Raw genomic sequence first — 19,532 nt, forward strand, 5'->3', positions numbered from 1 at the left:
GGCAAGCAGCCCCTGGAAGGTTAGCTATGAAGAAATGTGACCCTTTGGCTGAGAGATTTAATCCCCACCATCACCCATCCTCAGGGAGGATTCTGACTCCCTTTTTATGCCTGAAGCTGCCAAACCAAAGTGATATCAGGTAAATTGGAAAGGCTTTTTTTTAAGCAAGACTGCTTGTTGAAGAGGCATTTCCTCCCCCTCTCCCAGTTATCACAGCCAGAGGGCCCGTCTCCATGAACCCTGCTGAATGTACAAGTCATTCATTCAAAGAGAAGCTTCATCATGCCATGTTTATTTAGCCACAGCCTTAGCTATTCCTGTTGCCTCTTCCTCATGGCATCCCTCATTACATTGCTATCAGTCCCACGGTGGGGTGCCTCTGTGACATCTGACATGCATTTTCCTGGAGTAAACCTTCAGCAGTCTTCTTACCCCAGCCCTCCTTTTAAATCCGTCTCTATCCTTGTCAGTGTTGTTCTTTAGGGACACAAACCTGATACAAAAAAATCACAGCTAGAATGTAATGTACACTTTTGCCGACACTGGAACATCAAGCAGGATACAGTTGGCCCAGACTGAGAGGGGATGCACAGTGTCAACGGCTGAAATTCAGCCGCACCCCCAAAATTAAAGTAAACAACTGCAGGTCACCAGCTGTTGGCTCCTTCCTTAGTATTTCATTGGTTCAATGCATCTCCCCTTTTTTGTGGCTCTCTAGAGCCCCCAGTTGCTCCCAACCCAAGAAGCAAGAAAGCCATTTAACAGGCTTTATAGCTGTGACAAACCAATGAGATTATTCCTGTTGCCAGGGCATCAAGCTTTTTGTGGGCTAAGGCAGATGTTGCAGCATTCAACATCCCTGGGATACATTTTTTTAAATTACAAGTAGAACAAGAAAGCTGCTGTGGAGAGGGTTTTTCTTTCACCAGAACACATGGTGCTGTTTGAATGCTGGAGCGTACTTTTTTTTCTTGTTCTTCCTACCACTGTCTAAAATGTGCTTGGGACCACTTTGCAAATCTGCTTTTCCACCTGCGCACATGCAGTGTACTCTGAAGCAATACTTGCTATGAGTTTCTTATGGTTTCTTCTGCAACCTGGAAAACCTAACAAGTCATCATATAAACCCAACAGATCAGTAATTCCAAAGTTCAAAACAAACTCTTGGGAGCTGTTGATGTAGATGATGCATGTTTACATGCACAATAAAATTCCACTATACATCCTGAAGGTTAAGCCAATCCTTGTAAGGCCTTAAGATAGTATGTAATCTCATATACAGGATTATTCCATTTGTTTTTATACCAGAGCATCACATCTGACTCCTGTAACATTTTCCATTTGTGTACAATAGATAAACGCACAGCAACTAGTAAAAATTTACAAGTTATTTACATGCATGTGTATATGTGTAATTTATTAGATTTATATATTATATCTAATAGATCACACAAGATAAAGGCACAAATAAATAGTTAAAACCGAAACAACAAAGCAATAACCGCCTCCCACGAACACATTTAAAGGCTGTAGAATACTAATCAGTCAGCAGTGTAGAACAAGATTTCATATTATTGAGATCTGAACTGGGGGTCCTATATCATCTATGTTAAATATTTAAGTTTTCCTAATATTTGCCAATATAGATACTACTGGCTGCTCCAACCTGATTCCCCCCCCCTCTAATCTAGCTTTCAAATTTGTCTTTGAAATAGTTTCCAATCCTGTCCTTGGGCCCAAAATAACATTAAATAATTCTGCATAAAGTTCAGCAACCAATCCTTTCCCAGAATAAACCCTATTCAATATAATACCCTCTGAACTTGTGTAAGAAGCCAGGGAGTCTGGTCACGGATCTGAGAGTCTGACAACAAATGAGATACTTGACGTAATTGCAACCCACCCATGCCCAGGTCTCCAGTCTTCACAAGGAGTTGTTCCTGAGTAACAGGCTTGGGGTTTTTTTTATATAAAAATCCCTCATTGTAAAAGACCATTTAACCTCCCATTTCAATACCACTTCCATTACATTTATGACTCATTCCTAAAACATCTTGAAGTGATTTAACAATAAAAACAATTGTGTGTGCGTGTTTGTGTGTGTGTGAAGAGGCTGGAGCCAGATAGCAGTTGGGAATGAGGGCTTTAGGGATTAAAGTATATTCTGAAGGGAAATATCCCTTTCCCAGCTGGCTTCTGTGCCAGGGCTGGGGGTGGGGAAGGGCTGAGATGCCTGCCTCTCAGAGGCTGGCCAGCTTGCTCAGATCTGAGAGCAAGTGGGGTGCGGGCTAGGAAAGAAGGGCAATTCTCTCATGCATCCGTCTTCCTTATTGAGGCAAGCTGTCCTCTTCCAGCCCACACCTGCCTGCTTGCCTGCTCACTTGCATCCTCTGGTCCATGGGGCGGCACTCACGGTCAGCTTCCTCTCCCTCAATCTCAGTGTTGCCATTGGATAGGACAGTAGGGAAACAGGTGTAGACAAAACTAGGATGAGTTGGCTCTGCCTAAGAACAAGGAAGAGTCTGCTAGATAAGGCCAATGGCCCATCTAGTCCAGCATCCTGTTCACACAGTGGTTGAATAGTTGCCTCTAGGAACCAAGCAAGCAGAATTTGAACCCAAGAGCACTCTACCCTCCTGTGGTTTCAAGCAACTGGTATTCAGAAGCATTGCTACAGCTGCAGCTAGTAGCCACGGATAGCTCTCTCCTCCGTTAATTTCCATTCCCGTTGGCGGCCATCACTGCCTCCTGTGGAAACCAGTTCCATATGTGCTGCCTGAGGAAGTGCTTTCTTTTATCTGTCCAGAACATCTTCCAACATTCAGCTTTGCTGCATGTCTACAAGTTTTAATTTTGTGAGAGGGAGAAAAGCTTTTCTCTATCCGCTTTCTCCATGCCAGGCATCATTTTATCCATTTCTATCATGTCACCTCTTACCTTTTCTTCAAACTAAACGTGGCAACCTTTCTTCACAGGAGAGTCACACCATTTGATCATTTTGGTTGCCCTGTTTGGAAACTTTGCCAACTCTTTTGAGGTGAGGTGACCAGTGCTGTATACTGTATTCCAAATGTTGTTGCACCATAGATCCGTATAATGGCATCTGTTTTGTTTTCAGTTCCTTTCCTAAGGATGCCTAGCATGGAATCTGCATTTTCCATGGCTGCCACAAGCTGGGGCGACATCTTCATCGAGCTATTTACTATGACCTCAAGGTCTCACTTGTGGTCTATGGACTAAGAGTGGACACGTGGGCACACTTTTGAACAGATCATGTGGCTCTGGTTGTCATTGGCTCTGGTTTCACATACTGTTTAGGCCAAGTTCAAGTAACTTATTGCACTAGTGGGAGCCGGCACAGTGATTCCTGCTAGAGCAATGGGAATTCCCTCTCTCCTCCCCCAAGTTCCCTCCTGACTATACCCTGCTCTGGAGGGTTGGGAGGATACCCAAAAATAGATTGGGGGGGGGGCACGCTGGGGAAAGAGGTTCCAATCTGCAAGGGAAATCCTTGTGCTGATGCAACTCCATGGCCTTAGCACTGCATTGAAGGCAACCCATTGTCTCCCTGCCTTCCCCTGCACCTGTCAGTCCCCCTGCCTAAATCCGGCTAATCCTACTGTGTAGGGTGGCTGCCTAGGCAACTCATTGTTAGCTATTTTATTTGTTATAAATGGTTGCAACCAACTAAGTTCTACTCACTCAGAGGAATACATTGAAGTTAATAGACACGACTAATTCAGACCCATTAATTTCAACAGGTCTACTCGGAGTAGAACCTAAAACCGGTTTTTATAGCCAAGAAGAGGAGAGGTGCTTGTAGGGCTTTCTGCTCCAAGTGTTAAAATAAGTTGGCTGGATTTGGCCGTTATTTTGGTGGTGCTAGGTAGTCGGGCTATTTGCTGCTCCCTGATCTATGCAACGCCAGCGCCCTAGTTGTTGTTGTTGCTGCCGCCACCGCCTTCTCCTCCATCTGCGGCCAGCCGCTTCGAGGGTTGAGCGAAGAGTAACTTTTTACAAGCTTGCCGCCCGGGCAGCCACCGCACTGCGGCTCCGGCGGAGCTAGGGACGTTAAGACGAGGCAAGAGAGAGAGAAAACTTCAGCTCCTTACGAGCTGCAGTGCAGGACGACGACACCAGGAACTTGCATGGATTCTGTGCCATTTGAGAATAGTTTGCTCCAGGTTTCCGCGCGAGCGCTCGGAGTGGGCGCTCGGCAAAGGGCAGGTGCGCAGATCAGTTCCACCTCGGCCCGCTCCTAGAGGCCGCGAGGCGAAGCTCCGCGGGCCGGATCCGAGGGGCGGGGCGCGGGGGCGGGGCCGAGAGGGGAGGCGCTTGGCGCCGCTCGGCTTCTTGCTCTCCCGCCTGGCTCCGCACTGAGCCGCTGCTGCCGCTGGAACTGAGCGCCGGCACAACCATGGGCTGCGGGGCGCTGCTGGGGTCCTTGGCGCTGTTGCTCCCGCTGCACCTGGGTGAGTATCAGAGATGTCTAAGCAGGGCGGCGAGTGTGCAACGGGAGTGCAAGAGGCGAGGGAGTTGAGTGTGCAAGCTGCCAGCCGCGTAAGGGGTGGGGAGAGAGGGCAGCCCGGCGCTCGGAGGAGCGTGCAAAGGGGACAGACGAGAGGCGTGCAAAGTCTTTCGAGCAAAGGAAGACCGCGAGCATCGCTGCGCCTGCTTGGTAGCTCGGGAGCGGGGCTTGTGTCCCAGTGGGCGCGGATCGGCTTGGGCTGCACGTGTGTGTGATGCTCGCGATGAAAGAACGGGGCCAAAACGAGCAAAATTATTTTCCATAGGGACAAATGCCAGGTTCTACACTTAGGCAGGAAGAACCAGTTGCACAGTTATAAGGCGGCGGACACCTGGACTGGCAGTAGGACATGCGGAAAGGAACTAGGGGTCTTAGTAGACCACAAGCTGAGCATGAGTCCTCAGTGTGGTGCAGCAGCAGAAAAGGCTAATGCTATTCTAGGCTGTATAGTATAGTGTCCCGAACAAGGGAAGTCATAGGACCGCTCTATTCTGCCTTGGTCACTCCACACCTGGAATACTGTGTTCAGTTCTGGGCACCACAATTTAAGAAGATTGACAAGCTGGAACATGTGCAAGGGAGGGTGACCAAGATGATAATGGGCCTGGAAACCAAGCCTTATGAGGAACCGTTGAGGGAGCTGGGTATGTTTAGCCTGGAGAAGAGGAGACTGAGAGGAGATAAGATAGCCATTTTCAAATATTTAAAGGGCTGCCCCAGGGAGGATGGAGCAAGCTTGTTTTCTGCTGCTCCGGAGGCTAGCACCCAAACCGATGGATTCAAGTTACAAGAAAGAGAATGCCAACTAAACATCAGGAAGAACTTCCTGACAGTATGAGCTGTTTGACAGTGGTTCAGACTCCCATGAGAGGCGGCAGACTCTCCTTCCTCGGGGGTTTCTAAGCAGAGATTGGATGGCCCTTTTCTTGTATGGTTTTGTTGAGATTTCTGCATTGCAGGGGGTTGGACTAGATGACCCTTGGAGTCCCTTCCAACTCTACAATTATGTGACAAGTGTTCGTGAAGATGCCGCTGCTTGGTTCTGCAGCCGCGCGCCTGTGCATCTAATTTTGCGATCTAATGGCAAAAGTGCATTACTTAAGGATGTAAGCCCCGCTGCGTTTGGGGGGTACCCTCAGCTCATCCTGCTAAATAGGACCCAGAACATCGGCCTCCAAGGCCTCCAAGTCCTGCCCTGCGATGCTCAGAGCGCTTTAGACTGCCTCTCTCCCTCCCCCAGCCCAGGGCTCCGCGCCAGGAGGATCTCCCTGCTTCCTGTCTGCGGTCTGCCTGCTATGAATGGAGGCGCCGTGCGCGCCTTCTCCTAAGTGTGTGAACACCGGAGACCAGCGTTCCGATCCTCTCCTCAAACCCCGGCTGCGTTGCCAGGCCAGCAGCGGAGACCTCTGGCTCGCCAGTTTGTTCTCCTGCACCTTAGAAACCCTGCGCGCTCGTATAGCACCTCTCCCGGGGTGCCTTTTCTTCAGCACCACGATCTCCAACAACCGGTCCGTTTTCTGGTGGTATGGCTCAGCCTTCTCCAACCTAGTGCCATTCAGATGTTGTTGGACTACAACTCCCATCATCTCTGACCATGCGGCATGTAGGGGCAGGTGGGAGTTGGAGTCCAATGAACATCTGGGGGAGCACCAGGTTGGAGAAGTTTGGCACAGCTGCATCCTCTGTCACGCTGGCAAACAAAGGATGTGGAATCCTACATTGTGGGTTGTATCCAGTGTTACCCCTACGCAGAGTAGATTTACTGGAATTAACTGACATGACTTAGGTCCATCAATCTCAATGTGTCTACTAGGAGTATAACTTGGGTACAATCCAATATTTCTAACAGATGGCTTCACATGTTGAAAGCACTCTTCTTCCTCCCCCTTTTTTTGGCACGATCAAGGTGGAGAAAAAAGGGGTTGAATTAGTTTCCTTTTTCCTTCCCCCCTTTTCAAATGCCTTCCTATGGGTGGACTGGTATTTTGAATTTGTTCTGGGGTGGGGGGTGGGGGTGGTAGCTGTGCCAGTCTGCTACAGCAAGCATAACAGAAAGTCTAATGGCCCCTTAAAAGACTAACAGGTTTGTTGTGGCAGCTCTTTTAATGAGTGAGTGTGTGTGTGTGTGTGAGAGAAGCAGGGTGTCCTTGTTAATCTGGAATCTGGAGCAAGAGAGCACCACATTGCCATGCAATTGCCCAGAATGGATCCCCTGGGGGTTTACTGGTGGAGCTGGAGCTGTCTTTAGCTCAGCTTGGCAAAGTCTTTTCAGATGGATGGAGTTTTCATTGTGGCTTGAATCGTGGCGTTTCAGTTGAGCTTGGCATAACTGGCATAGAGTTATTTCCTGACGCTGAAAAGACGGTCAGTGACCCCAATGTGCCCTCAGTTGCAGTGATGTATCTGTGGATGGGAGGGAGGCAACAATTCCAGCAATTGTTGCTTCTGATTGTATTACAAAGTATGTTGCATTCCACCCGTCTAGACCTGTTAAAATTAATGAACATTACTGATGTAGGACTGTTTGTTTCGGTGCATCTACCCTGAGCAAAAGTTAGTTAATTACAATCCTTTGTTTGTTCCTCTAGCCTAGCATGAATTATTTATCATTAGGGGAAAGGCTGTAGCTCAGTGGTTAGAGCATCTGCTTTGCATCTAGAAGGTCTCAGGCTGACTCCTTGGCAACCCCAGGTGGGGCTGAGAGAGACCTTAGAGTGAAACCCTGAGTGTAGTTCAGGGGTTCCCAAGCTGGTCCATGGACTACCAGTTGTATTCAGACTTCAGCACAGCACATTATAGTTGCTACAGTTGTCAGAAAAACCCTTAAGTGGTCTGCCAAGGTCCTCTGCAGTTTTCAGGTGGTCCATGTGGGGAAGAGATTGGGAATCCCTGGTGCACAAAATTCTGAGTTAGATGGACTGATGGACTTACTTGGAATACAGCAAGCTGCCACATTATGATGTGCTATTTTTGTTCCATCCTTTCTTCCCATTTTATCATCACAACAACCCTGTGAGGTGGGCTAAACTGAGAGTGTGGCTAGTTCAACATCCCCCAGGAGACTTCATGACTGAGCAAGGGTTTGAACCCGGATCACCTGGCTTCCAGTCTGTTAATCTAGCTGCTTTGTTGTGTATTCTGGTAGCTGATCTTCAGGATCCCAGGCTGGTGGTCTGTTCTACCTGACCCTTTTACCTGGAGATCTGCTAAGGTATTGAATGTCAGGCCTTCAGCATGCAAAGCATGTGATATGCCCCTGAGCTGTGATCCCTCACATTCAAGCATAAATTGCAAGATCATCTCTAGAACATCTGTTGTAGTTGGTTACTTGTAATAATCAGAAATAGTTGGCACAAACTGGCATAACAATTCATGGAATATTTCACACCTTGTTTTGGTTATCCTCTTAGGCTGTGATCTTATAGACATTTACCTGAGTTCAACAGTACTTACTTCTGAGTATACAGTACATGCCTAGGGTTGTCTTCTGTCTTCTGGCCCTGCCATAGTGGCACTCTCTGGTTTTTGCCCTGCCTGGGGTGTGGCAGTGTCAGTTTGGAAAGGACAAGAATGAATGAAGATTTGCAGTGCAGCTGACATTTGAGACTGAGTATACTCTTGTTCTGCCCCCTCTCCAACGTCAGAGCAATGTTCCCAGTGACGGACAGGCAGTGAGGTAATTAGGAAGCTTTACAAATCTGTGATTTGTTGACTCACCTTGTTCCAGTTGGTTAATATGTGGGCATATAACACATAACACAGGTTCTGAAAGACTTACATTGGCTCCCAAGATGTTTCCGAGCACAACTCAAAGTGTTGGTGGCGCTGACCTTTAAAGCCCTAAACAGCTTCGGCCCAGCTGAAGGAGCGTCTCCACCCCCATCGTTCTACCCGGACACTGAGATCCAGCACGGAGGGCCTTCTGGCAGTTCCACACTGTGAGAAGTGAGGTTACAGGGAACCAGGAAGAGGGCCTTCTTGGTAGTGGCGCCCACCCTGTGGAATGCCCTCCCATCAGATGTTAAGGAGATGAATAATTATATAACATTTAGGAAACATCTGAAGGCAGCCCTGTGTAGGGAAGCTTTTAAAGGTTTAATGTTTTACCATGTGTAAGCTGCCCAGAGTGGCTGGGGCAACCCAGTCAGATGGGCAGCGTACAAATAATAAAATAGTAGTAGTAGCAGCACACATTGGAAGGGGGAGAAATTTGCTTGGCATTTTCACTGGAATCTACTTAATTCACACTTTCTGAAATAATACACAAACTGAAACGTAGTCATCCTTCTAAAATTGCACTTCTCCAAATCTTGTGATGCAGCTGTCCGGCCAAGTAGTGTCCACAGAAATCTATATTCTAGAGTAAAATGTGCATAAAATGTATAAACAAGTGAAAAACAAATACAAATGGGAAAATTGCTTGCAAAAATGTGTTTCTAGGGGAAATTGTATACATAAATCAGGATAATGTGCACTAAAATACTAGTGACTTTTAATAAGGGCTTAAACAAAATTCACAAACTGATGCTGAAGTATGGAGAGTTGAATTTAAGATTAGGAAAAAAGGAGAAATTAAGAAAAACGAAAAATTGACAGATCTGTCCACCTCTATCTGGATCTACACCTCAAGTATCTCTTTCTCTGTAAGTGTGTATGTGTATATGTGTACACATCAGATTTAAATGTGATGGTTCCCTTCAAAATCCTGGGAACTGTAGTTTTGGTGAGAGCACAGAAAATTCCCAGGTTGAGATACCTAGCCTCTCTCCTCCCAGAAGTTAAAAATTCAGTGTTCTCTCAGGAGAGGAAATGACAATTAAATCAGTGTCAAGTCTGTGCTGTAGCTATGCCATAATTGTGTGTGTGTGTTAGAGAAGGAGTATTCTGTAGTTCCATCCTCCCTTTTTAAAAAAGACATTTTAATATTACGCTCGTGAGCATGAAGTATCTATCTATTCTATTATGGGGCCACTGGGTCATCTTTTCTTTCATTATTCCACCTAATAAGATCTGGACAAGCCATGAAGGAGCTCTCTCAGCCCTTTATAGAGTCAGCAGCCTCTGAGATATCTAATAAGGGACATTTCTTCCAAGTGTTGCTCAGGAACTGGTTTTAATAAATCGGTGGCAACAAAGAAAGAAGCAGACATGAATGCAATCTCAGCAACAATTGTCTTCTTCCACCTTTGGCTATTTACGTTTTTTCTGCCCCCCTTTCTATGCCTGTCTCTTGCTTGGAAAGGGACCTATATTTTAAGGCGGGAATTTGTACAGCTTTCTCTTTTTCCTGCTGCCCACAGAGGGGTCCCATCTCTTTCTTCTATCCATACGCTTCAGACCACAAAGGTAGCACACACTTCAAGCTCATCCTTCCTTTCCATATACAATTAATGTGGTACAATGCTAAGGAACCATCCCATTACCCACTGGGGTTAATGGGAATTGGAATTCAACAGCGCCTGGAGGGCCACAGACTCCCATCCTACAAGCTGACATTGTTTGTGGTATGTGTGTTAGAGAGAGAGAGATGGAATATTTATTCAGCAGTGTTGACTGTAGGGACCTTCTGACCCTGTGATTCTGAGATGGGGGTGGGCAACCTGTGGCCATCCCTGACCAGAGGTCATGCTAGCTCGCTGGGTCTTGCAGGAGGTGCAGTCTCCATAATCTCTGGAAGGTCATGGATTTCCCAACCCTGGTGTCAGTTGAGAAGAGCCAGGTCCTCTCTAGAAGAATTCAGGGCATTTATTATGATTGAATGATTGCTGAAGCAGAAGTTCTCATTGCTGTGAAGCATATGAAAGTTGCAATTTGTTTTAAAAAGATTTCTTCAGAAAGTTTTTGGTAGAAATTTTTGTGGCTTCAGGAAGCTGCAGCCACTCATCCTGATTGAAATACACATTTGGGGAAATTATTGGATAAAACACAATGTTTTCGGAAGTTAAATGGCAGAATTCAGCCATTAAGCACCAGAACATTTGGGTATGGAAACATAGAGTATTCCTTCATGTAAAGTGCCTTCTTTGGCTGGATTTGGTATAGTTCTAAATTCCTGTTGTGTATGCCCACAGAATGTTCTATGGATGGCATCTCCCACCCCACAGCAAACTTTTCTTTGGATGCTAATGGTGGGAGGGAGTTCATTTTCTTTAATCTCCAACCCCCTCCCCCCCACTAGGGGTTGGAGCAGTGTGTTTACATTTGCAACCTATACTTGTAGCACCAAGTTCAGATCCACACACACACACACACACACACATATATACTTTTATTTTGCTTTAAATAAATACATATAAATATAGACAACCAAAATTACAAAAGAAAATTCCTTAATAATAATAATAATAATAATAATAATAATAATAATAATGAAAAAGACTACAAAAAATATCAAAGTACATGGCACAGAACATATTATTTCTCATATTGAACCTCTTCCTGATTTAGAGTGAGAAGCATGAATTAGCTAGTTTTATTACTGAATTTCAGTCAGTAATAAAATTTGGCTTCCAGATTTGGTGCAAAAGGTTTAAATTGTGTCAAATGAATCTCCTTCCCACCCCCCAGATGCTTGCAGGATCAAGCATAATAATCCTGTACTAAATTTCAACCAGAATCCCAAGTTCTGTAACTGGAAATCCATTATGCATTTATGCCCATCTGTGTCATGTGTTTAAATATGCTTCTGTTGCTTTTTATTTTTATGTTTTATCCTGTTTACCATCCTTTTGGTTGAGTCTAGACTTTGTTTGAAATTTTCCAGTACCGAATCCTGGTGCTAGAAATAGGTTTCAATAGGCTGTTAATTATAGCTAATGGATACAGCCTAGCTTCATTCATTTCAATGAGATATTGACAGTGGATTGCTAAGTAAATAACAGTGCAGGCAGGCCTATACTCAAAAGCTAATCCTATGGGGCTTATATCGAAGTATGTGGGTGTAGGGTTTTAGCCTAAGTCCCAAAGTCAGTCGTCCTTTTCGTTGTTTAGAAAGCAGAAAACTCAGTCCACATGTTAGGTATCAAAATATCTGATGCTGGCTCTTTTGGGATCTCTTGTGAAACTCAAGTAACATGCCAACTCTTATCTGTATCAAGTTGCTACTGAAACTGTTGGCATGTTACTTGAGTTTCACAAGAGATCCCAAAAGAGCCAGCATCATATATTTTGATACCTAACATGAATAATCCCATGACAAGCCCCACTCTCTTTCTTTAATTCACATGGGCCACAACCTACTTAGATGTTCCCCTGTACAACCATCATTGGTTTAAATGGGACCTGTGCATTCATCCACAACTGTGCCCTTACTCAGCTCCTGTTTGTCTATATGTGGCTCAATTGAGAGAATATCACAGCAGACTCTGCCACAAATCAGATTTCTCTCCCCTCTACCCCTGAGCGGCCACCTAAAGCAGCAGCCTCTACTTGCTTCAGGGCACTGCCCATCTGTGGGTTCCAAATAATTATTTTATTGCTTTGAATATTATGGGCACTGGAATATTTAGGCTTTCAGTTCTTCACAGAGAAGTAGCTTATGGCACTGCCTTCTACCATGAGGCCACTGAGTCTTCTAGCCAATGAGTCATAACTCAGTGGCAAACCACATGCTTTACAAGCAGAGGGTAGTTCTGTTACCTGAAAGGCTTTGAACTAAAGATGCTTAGATTGACCTTGGGACCTTCTGCATTCACAGTATATGCTCTGAACTCCCTCTCCCCCCCAACCTTTTTTTTTTAAGTTACAAGCTTCATGCAAAGGTTGGGGGTTGGAGGGGGAAAGAAAGCAGGATTAGAATTTAGATCTCTGCACTTCCTATCAACACAGCCACAAAACAGGCTAAAACTAGGTGTTACCATTTATAATCCTCATCTGCCGTATTATGAAGGTTCAAGGGGCGGTATAAAGAAGAATTCCTGGATGCCAAGATCCAAGTTTGGGGCAAGTACTTTTTGATGAGAGTACCCCAGCAGAGATTTAAAATCACAAAATATGCAGCAAAGTAAAGTATGGAAGTATAGGTTGTTAGACCTTTAAAATATGCCTTTCTGAGTTCCAAAATTTCCTTCTTCTCCCAGCATAGGAAAAGACCACACATTTGGTAAGTTTAAAATTGGTTTACTTACACTCTTCAAAGGTCAGGTTCATGTGCTTTTTCCATACATCAGTCAGAAAAGTTGCACAGGCAGTAAGACTTAGTTTAGTTCCAAGATGGTGGAAGTTCATAAATTATTGGTATAGGAACCCAAGAATGGCTTGTGAGAGCCATGCAGCTAATCTGGAACAACCATCTTGGCCTCTTCACATGCTGAGTTCATCCAGTAGACTGAAGAGGAACAAAGTCTTGATAGTCCCTCCCAAGATGAGTTAAGCCTGGCAGAACAGCTTACTCTGTGGTCTTAACCCCTTCATGCATTAATTAGACTTTAAAATGTTAGTTATATGAGGCTGCTTATCCCACATTTGACTAATCCCTAGAGTAGGGATGAGCAGAGATATACCTAGGCTCCCTTGCGCCCTTGACAGGGAGCTATACCAGTGCACATGTACCTGGTCCCTTGCACAATTGGCAAGGAAATGTATCAGCGCCTCCGAATCTGGGTGAGACCATGGAACAGAAACTTTAAAAGTTTGCTATTCGTCATCTTTCACACTCCACTAGTGACTTCCTTTGCAACCATTGGGGTTTGGACTATTCTGTTCCACCTTCTCTTCCCCTCCTTACTTTGCCCTCTCTTTCTGGGCAAGGGTATGGGCAGGCAAATGACAGAACTGACAGCAGCAAAGTGATGGGCTCACAGAGAGTATCTTGCCCAAGGGACCCTAAAAATCTGGAGTGACACTGGTAGCTCTGTGCCAACCTCATGGACGTAGAGGTTAAAATGTCTTTAAATAAATAATTAGAGTCCTTGAGTTGCAATGTGACTTTCATTTGATTAATGCTAATCTCATGGTGGGACTATGGGCTCAAGCTGACATATGGCTTGCCACCTGCGGGTGCGACAGACTTCCCATCCTGAATTGGCGGGTTGCCCTGGGTGACCAGCAAAGGTTGTTGCACAGCTTCTTGCAAGGTTACTCAACAGTAAGCGTGCATGGCAAATACCCTATCATCTGCATGCAGCGATAGCCATAGTGGCAATGTTCCCCTTAGTGGGGAGAGCGCTAGTGCATTCAGGTTCTGCTTTTGGGGTTTTCACAGGCATCTGGTTGGCCACTGGGAGCTGTTGTCCTGATCCAGCAGGCTTTTTTTATGTTCTAATGTGCAATCTGGGGAAGTTTGGATTCTTACAGCAGCATCTTTTAAGAATCATGACATGAGCATCTTGCATTTAAAACGATGACATGGGTTACTAGCCCTTGAGGTTTCTATCATTCTGTATAAGTGATATGACGTAGCATGTGAATTGCTTTTTGTCTGAAATATGCTCTTCACCTACATCTCTGTGCTTGGTTCCATCTCCTTGGGCAGCATGGGAAGATGCCTGGCTGCTGTTTGGCTGAGATGTGCCTGTAGTTGTTGCACTGCTGGTGACATAGCGGTAATGGCAGGAGGGCAAGAATGTATGCAGAGCACTAGATCCTAGTTATTTGTTATTGCAAGTACAGTGGTACCTCGGGTTAAGTACTTAATTTGTTCTGGAGGTCCATTTTTAACCTGAAACTGTTCTTAACCTGAAGCACCACTTTAGCTAATGGGGCCTCCTGCTGCCACCGCGCCGCCAGAGCACGATTTCTGTTCTCATCCTGAAGCAAAGTTCTCAACCCGAGGTACTATTTCTGGGTTAGCGGAGTCTGTAACCTGAAGCATATGTAACCTGAAGTGTATGTAACCTGTGGTACCACTGTACAGGTTGACTTGCTTCTCTTTCTGGCTTTTCAGGCTTCATGAGGCATGGCCCCCATACTCCTGAGCATAACTGAACAACTTGAGGACTAGAAACTTCTTTTGTTAAAATGAAAGTGGAGATCCTTGGGGTGCTAAACCTTCTATTGATTTTCTGCACTTTGCCCCAAACAACTGCCCTCTTTCCTTTAACCTACTGCCCTTCTATAGGCAGATAGCACACTCCTAGTACTTGCACACAAACAAAAAAATAAAGTTCTGAATAATTCTCAGGGTGGTTTAACAATCGGTCCCTCCTCCCAAGGAACTCTGGGAATTATAGCTCTGTGAGGGGAATCTATGTCTCTCAGCACCCCGGTTCCCAGGATTCCTTTGGGGAAGCCACAACTGTTCAGAGTGGTATGATACTGCTTCAAAATGCACTGTGCAGATGGGGACTGGAGGCCTTTGTCATTCTGGACCTGATTCAGCCTGTTCCCATTACGTCTGCCTAGGCCAGAGGTCATCAGAGATGAGAGCAGTTTCAGAGTTTGCTAATCAGCTTCTTGGGGGTTCCCCGGTTCCGAGGGGAATCCCGTCTTCGTCAGCTTTGCTGTTCAAATCTTCTGGCTGTTCCTTTTCCTGCTGGTGTGTTCAGAGGAGTGAGGCAGCCTACGGATGTGTTTTGATCAGACTGAACTAGGCCAGCTCACTTAAAATATTAATCGTTTTTCTACTTTGCGGACATCTTACTGTGTTTTCTCTGTCAGCCTTGAGTAGGTAAGTGTCTCCCAGCCAAGAATGGTCCAAGTCAGCTTTAATGGAGGGTGTCTGTGTGAGTGCAGTCAGACTAGCACCTTAACAAGAGGTCCTGACAGCAGCAAGGTCAGAATTACTGTGTCTTCTGATACTGGCACCTATATATATTTAAAACCAGTATGGGTCACTATGAGGGCTGTCTAGTGATATAAAGAGAGTTTTTAAAGCTGATTTGTCATCTGGCTTTGAATCAATTTGACCAGACCAATTTAATTAGATTTGCCTGTTTTTCAGACTTTCCATATTTAGGAGGTTTTTTAAGATGAGCATTTGCTGACTAATTTGTAAAGTTAACCAATCCTTGTTATAACAGGTAGTCTTCAGCATTTTCTTATTCTTATTACAAGAACTCCTCTCTGACTTTAGTGTTATATGTAAAATGCACAGAAATGCACACTTAACATGACTAAAGTCTGCAAATTTGTTTTCTCACAGTTGGGGGGGGGCAATGAAACTGAGGGGCAGAATCCAAAACAAAATGTCTAATTATTTTGCACTAAGGAACATGGCACCCCTTCCACTTGTTCCAAAAGTACATAGAAATATCGGGAAATGTTTTTAAAAGCCAGAAAAAATAAGGAGGAAATGCATAGCAAGGAAGGGCGGAAGCCTGGTGAGATGGAACAAGGTGGCTTCAGGCTAGGCTGAAGGCCCCATGAACCGAAGTACAAGCCGTCCGTGACCCTTGGGGACACAGGTTGCCCATCTGTGTTGGAGATGATACAAGCTGAGTGTTGCTTGTTTCCCTCTGCAGTTCTGTCCGAGGAGCCGGTGAGTGTGGCCGGCAGTAAGTGCAACACCATCTACAAAGGTTTTGCTGAGTGCCTCATCAGCCTTGGGGACAGCATGGCTCAAAGTGCACAGCAGGAGCAGCAGCCGGATGACGATAGCATCCAGGAGCAGCAGGAGCTGGACATCATCTGCAAGTGAGTACAGGATCCTTCTTCCAAATACCTGTAGATAAGAATGCCCATAGTGGGCGTTCGACAGACAGCTGCCTTATAGAACATAATACTATGGCCACATCTACACAATTCATTTAAAGCTGTATCATGCCGCCTTTAAGAGTCATGGTTCCCACCCCACCCTGCAAAGAATCCTGGGAATGGTAGTTTGCTAAGGGTGCTGAGAGTTGATAGGAGACCCTCTGTTCTCCTCTTAGAGCTACAATTCCCAGAGTTCCCTGGGAAGAGGGATGGATTGTTAAGCCACTTTGGGAATTGTAGCTCTCTGAGGCTGGATGCCATACTGCAGCCACTTGATATCACAGCTAGGCTATGGTGGTGGCTATATAGAACCTCTGAGGAAGAACACCAGTTACTGGGAAACAACAACAGGAGACAACTGTTGTCCTCTTGCCCTGCTTGTGGGCTTCTCATAGGCATCTGGTTGCCTGCTGGACCAGGCAGGCCTTTGCTTTGATCCATTATGACTCTTCTTCTACCCCTGCTGGATCAGACCAAAGACCCATGTAGTTCAGCATCCTGTTCCTACAGTAGCCAGCTAGATGTCCATTGGAAATACGCAAGCAGGACCACCCAATCAACATCATGGCTCAGTGGGGTTTGAACCTGGCTCCTCTCAGTCTTAGCCCGGCAGTCTAATCACTACCCCACACAGACTCTCAGTGGTTCTTAAAGATTGCTGCAGAGCGACTGTAGTCATAGGGGCAGGTCTGTAGCCATCAGCTATGTGGTTAAGCCAACAAGGTGCCCAACAGGCAGGCTGGGCTGATGAGAGTTGTCATCCAGAACACCTGGAGTCCACCAGGTTGGCAAAGGCTGCCATTCACCATTCTGGCTGGGGCTGATTGGGGTTGGAGTCCCAGCCACATCTGGAGGCCCACCACTTCCCCACCCCAGGCCTAGCCAAAGCTCTCCTGCTTCTGCTGCTTCTGTGAGGTGCCTTGCTTGTTCCTCATGCAGATTCCTCTTCTTGCAGGTCCTGGGATGACTTCCACACCTGTGCCACCCAGGTTCTGTCCCGGTGCCCTGAGGAGGCAGCGAAAATCTGGGAGTCTCTTCGGCAGGAGTCCCGGAAGATCCAGTTCCAAGGCAACCTTCACGACCTCTGCAGCTCACGGGCCCAGCTGGCCGGCAGCGGGAGGGCTTCAGATATGGATGAGACCAACAAGGAGACCTTGCGGGGGGAAGCCTGGCTGCCTCGGCCCAGCTTTGTGGGCAGCCTGACTCTTGTGGCTCTCTTGGCTTTGGTGCCCTTTGCCTAGCCAGGGAGCAGTGGGAGGCCTCCCTCCCTCCTGTCCACCACAGTGCAGACCAGTGGCCCAGCACCGCTGCCTGCCAGGGAAATTGGGATCGGGCCTGGCAGTCGGCAGCGGTGCTCAGCGTTGTCCTGATGACGGGGGCACAAGGCCCACTGGGTGGAAGAGGCAGGATGCCATGGGCTTGCCTGCCTTGTGTCTTGCCCTGCTCAAAGAGGCTGGGTTGGGCTAATGGTGCTCTTCCTGTCCCCGTGTGCCCTACTTTTACCAGCCGGCACTTTGCAGCAGCTCTAGTGCCCTGTACTCCTGCCTACACTGCCCCTTGTGTCCATCTCCATTGCTCCCCAGCCTCATGCTAGGAACATAGGAAGCTGCCTTGTACTATTGGTCCAACTAGCTCATTATTGCCCACACTGGCTGGCAGCAGCTCTCCAGGGTTTCAGCTAGGGAGTCTCCCTCAGCCCTCACTGGAGATGCTGAGGATGGAACCTGGGACCTTCTGCATGCAAAGCAGATGCTCGCCCACTGAGCCATGGTCCTTCCCCATCCTGTACCACCCAAGAAACTCTGCCTAGGGGTAATATCTCAAAGCTACCGCCTCCCTGCTTCCTTATTCCAGTAAGAAAGGCATCAGTACACCCAGCTGCTTACAGCATCCTTGCCGAGTGACTAGTGTCCCCGAGAGTGCCAAAGGTAATGTGTGTGGATGTGACATGACATCAGCACTCTTGTCCTAGCCTTCCCCCGTCCTGCAGCACTCTGTGTACCTGATTCAGTGGGAGCACAGCTGTCACCAGTGAGCTTGGACACCTTAGGGATCTATACTGGCTGCAGGTGGGTGCTACAGTATACTTATTTGGGAATTATATAATTCTCTGCCCTAGAGGTTCAAGCCCTCCAGGTTACCCTTTGCAGGGTTTTTGACATCTTATGCCTCCAAAGTACAGCATTTCCCCATGGGTAGGTCATTTCCCAGCCCAGTGCCCTTCCAGACATGCTTTCCACCCACCAGGATCAGCTGGCAGGGGAGCTGGTTTGGACCTGATGATAAACGGAGCACCCTCCACCAACTCTTTTGCCAGTGAGAGGGGGTCTGTGGCAGCCTTCCTCAACCTGGTGCTCTCCAGATATTTAGGGGTGACAATGCCATCAGCCCTGATGGGAGTTGTGGTTCAAAACAGCCGGAGGGCACCAGGTTGGGGAAGGGGTAGTATATGCTCTTGCCATTCACAAGGTCATATCCTGAATACACTTCTGCACTATTCTTTTCCTTGTGGAGAGGGGCTTTTTGGAGGAAGCACTTTCCTAAAGGGGGCGTCCAGGGCTGCCTTGCCTGTGCAGCCCAGTCTCAGTTCAGAGATCCCCTCTGTTCCCAGCACACAGGTACCTGTTGGCCAAGATGCGGAATGACAAATGTGTAAGCAATGGAAGTCCTGGGCCTCCCTTTTTGCTGGTGTCAGCTGTTCAAATGTATCTATATATTTATATTAAAAGGCACTTTTACATTTCTCTTGCCTTGTCCTGTGTGGTGGCTTTTGCCGTTCCTGCAGGGTGCTGCTGCCGGGAGCCTTTCTGCCTGTCATGTCTTGTGACTTAACTTGGAAGAAGTCAGCGTTTGGGGGTAAATGAGCTCAGAGAACTGCAACATAAGGGGACCCCATGCCTCCTGGAGTGAGAGCTGTCTTCCTTGGCCTTTTTTTAAAAAAAAATATTTTTGTTCCAAGGATATCAAACCTCCAAACGTTTTTATTGTTCAGGCACACCATCCTCTTTATATATGCTAGTAGCAATCTTGCTTCTGAGTGCCAGTCCTTTATAAAGTACGCGGCTTCTTCCCAAGAATCCTGGGAACCATAGTGTACCCCTCACAGTTTGCCTGCAATTCCCAGCGCCCTTTAACAAACTCCAGTGCCCAGGGTTGTTGGAGCCAGGTGTGTGCTTTAACTCTGTGGTGTGTCTGCAGCAATAGGACGCTGGATATATGCATTCTGGTGTTGGATGGGGGGGAGTGGGAGGGAGGAGAGAGGGTGTGCTAACTGGCACATGTTTCCCCCCATTAAGGGTATTAACGGCTTTGCTTGGATTTCAGCTCTGTGTTCCCAGCGCTGCTTGCCCATAATGTAATTAATCTGCCTTTT

The 19,532-nt window shown here is 46.7% G+C and overlaps 1 protein-coding gene and 1 long non-coding RNA gene across 2 annotated transcripts; one reads left to right on the forward strand and one right to left on the reverse strand.

The window, feature by feature from the left end:
* Positions 1-271: 271 nt before the first annotated feature.
* LOC309375074 lies at positions 272-4,201 on the reverse strand. The gene is made up of 2 exons (XR_014170799.1): positions 4,113-4,201; positions 272-493 (listed from the first exon to the last, which is right to left on the reverse strand). It is a non-coding gene; the product is annotated as an uncharacterized lncRNA (long non-coding RNA).
* Positions 4,202-4,384: 183 nt separating this feature from the next.
* On the forward strand, positions 4,385-18,305 carry NRN1L (neuritin 1 like). Its single transcript, XM_081922822.1, has 3 exons — positions 4,385-4,472; positions 15,928-16,099; positions 17,115-18,305. Exons 1-3 carry the CDS (start codon positions 4,418-4,420, stop codon positions 17,398-17,400), a joined length of 513 nt encoding a protein of 170 aa, XP_081778948.1. The 5' UTR covers positions 4,385-4,417; the 3' UTR covers positions 17,401-18,305.
* Positions 18,306-19,532: the final 1,227 nt, after the last annotated feature.

This window comes from Podarcis melisellensis, assembly GCF_964234715.1.
Source record: "Podarcis melisellensis genome assembly, chromosome: 8".
Lineage (NCBI taxonomy): Eukaryota > Metazoa > Chordata > Lepidosauria > Squamata > Lacertidae > Podarcis > Podarcis melisellensis.

Coding starts and splice junctions, on each gene's coding strand:
- NRN1L (XM_081922822.1), top strand. CDS start 4,418: ATGGGCTGCGGGGCGCTGCTGGGGTCCTTGGCGCTGTTGCTCCCGCTG. Junction 4,473..15,927: donor GTTGCTCCCGCTGCACCTGG/GTGAGTATCAGA, acceptor TTCCCTCTGCAG/TTCTGTCCGAGGAGCCGGTG. Junction 16,100..17,114: donor GAGCTGGACATCATCTGCAA/GTGAGTACAGGA, acceptor CTCTTCTTGCAG/GTCCTGGGATGACTTCCACA.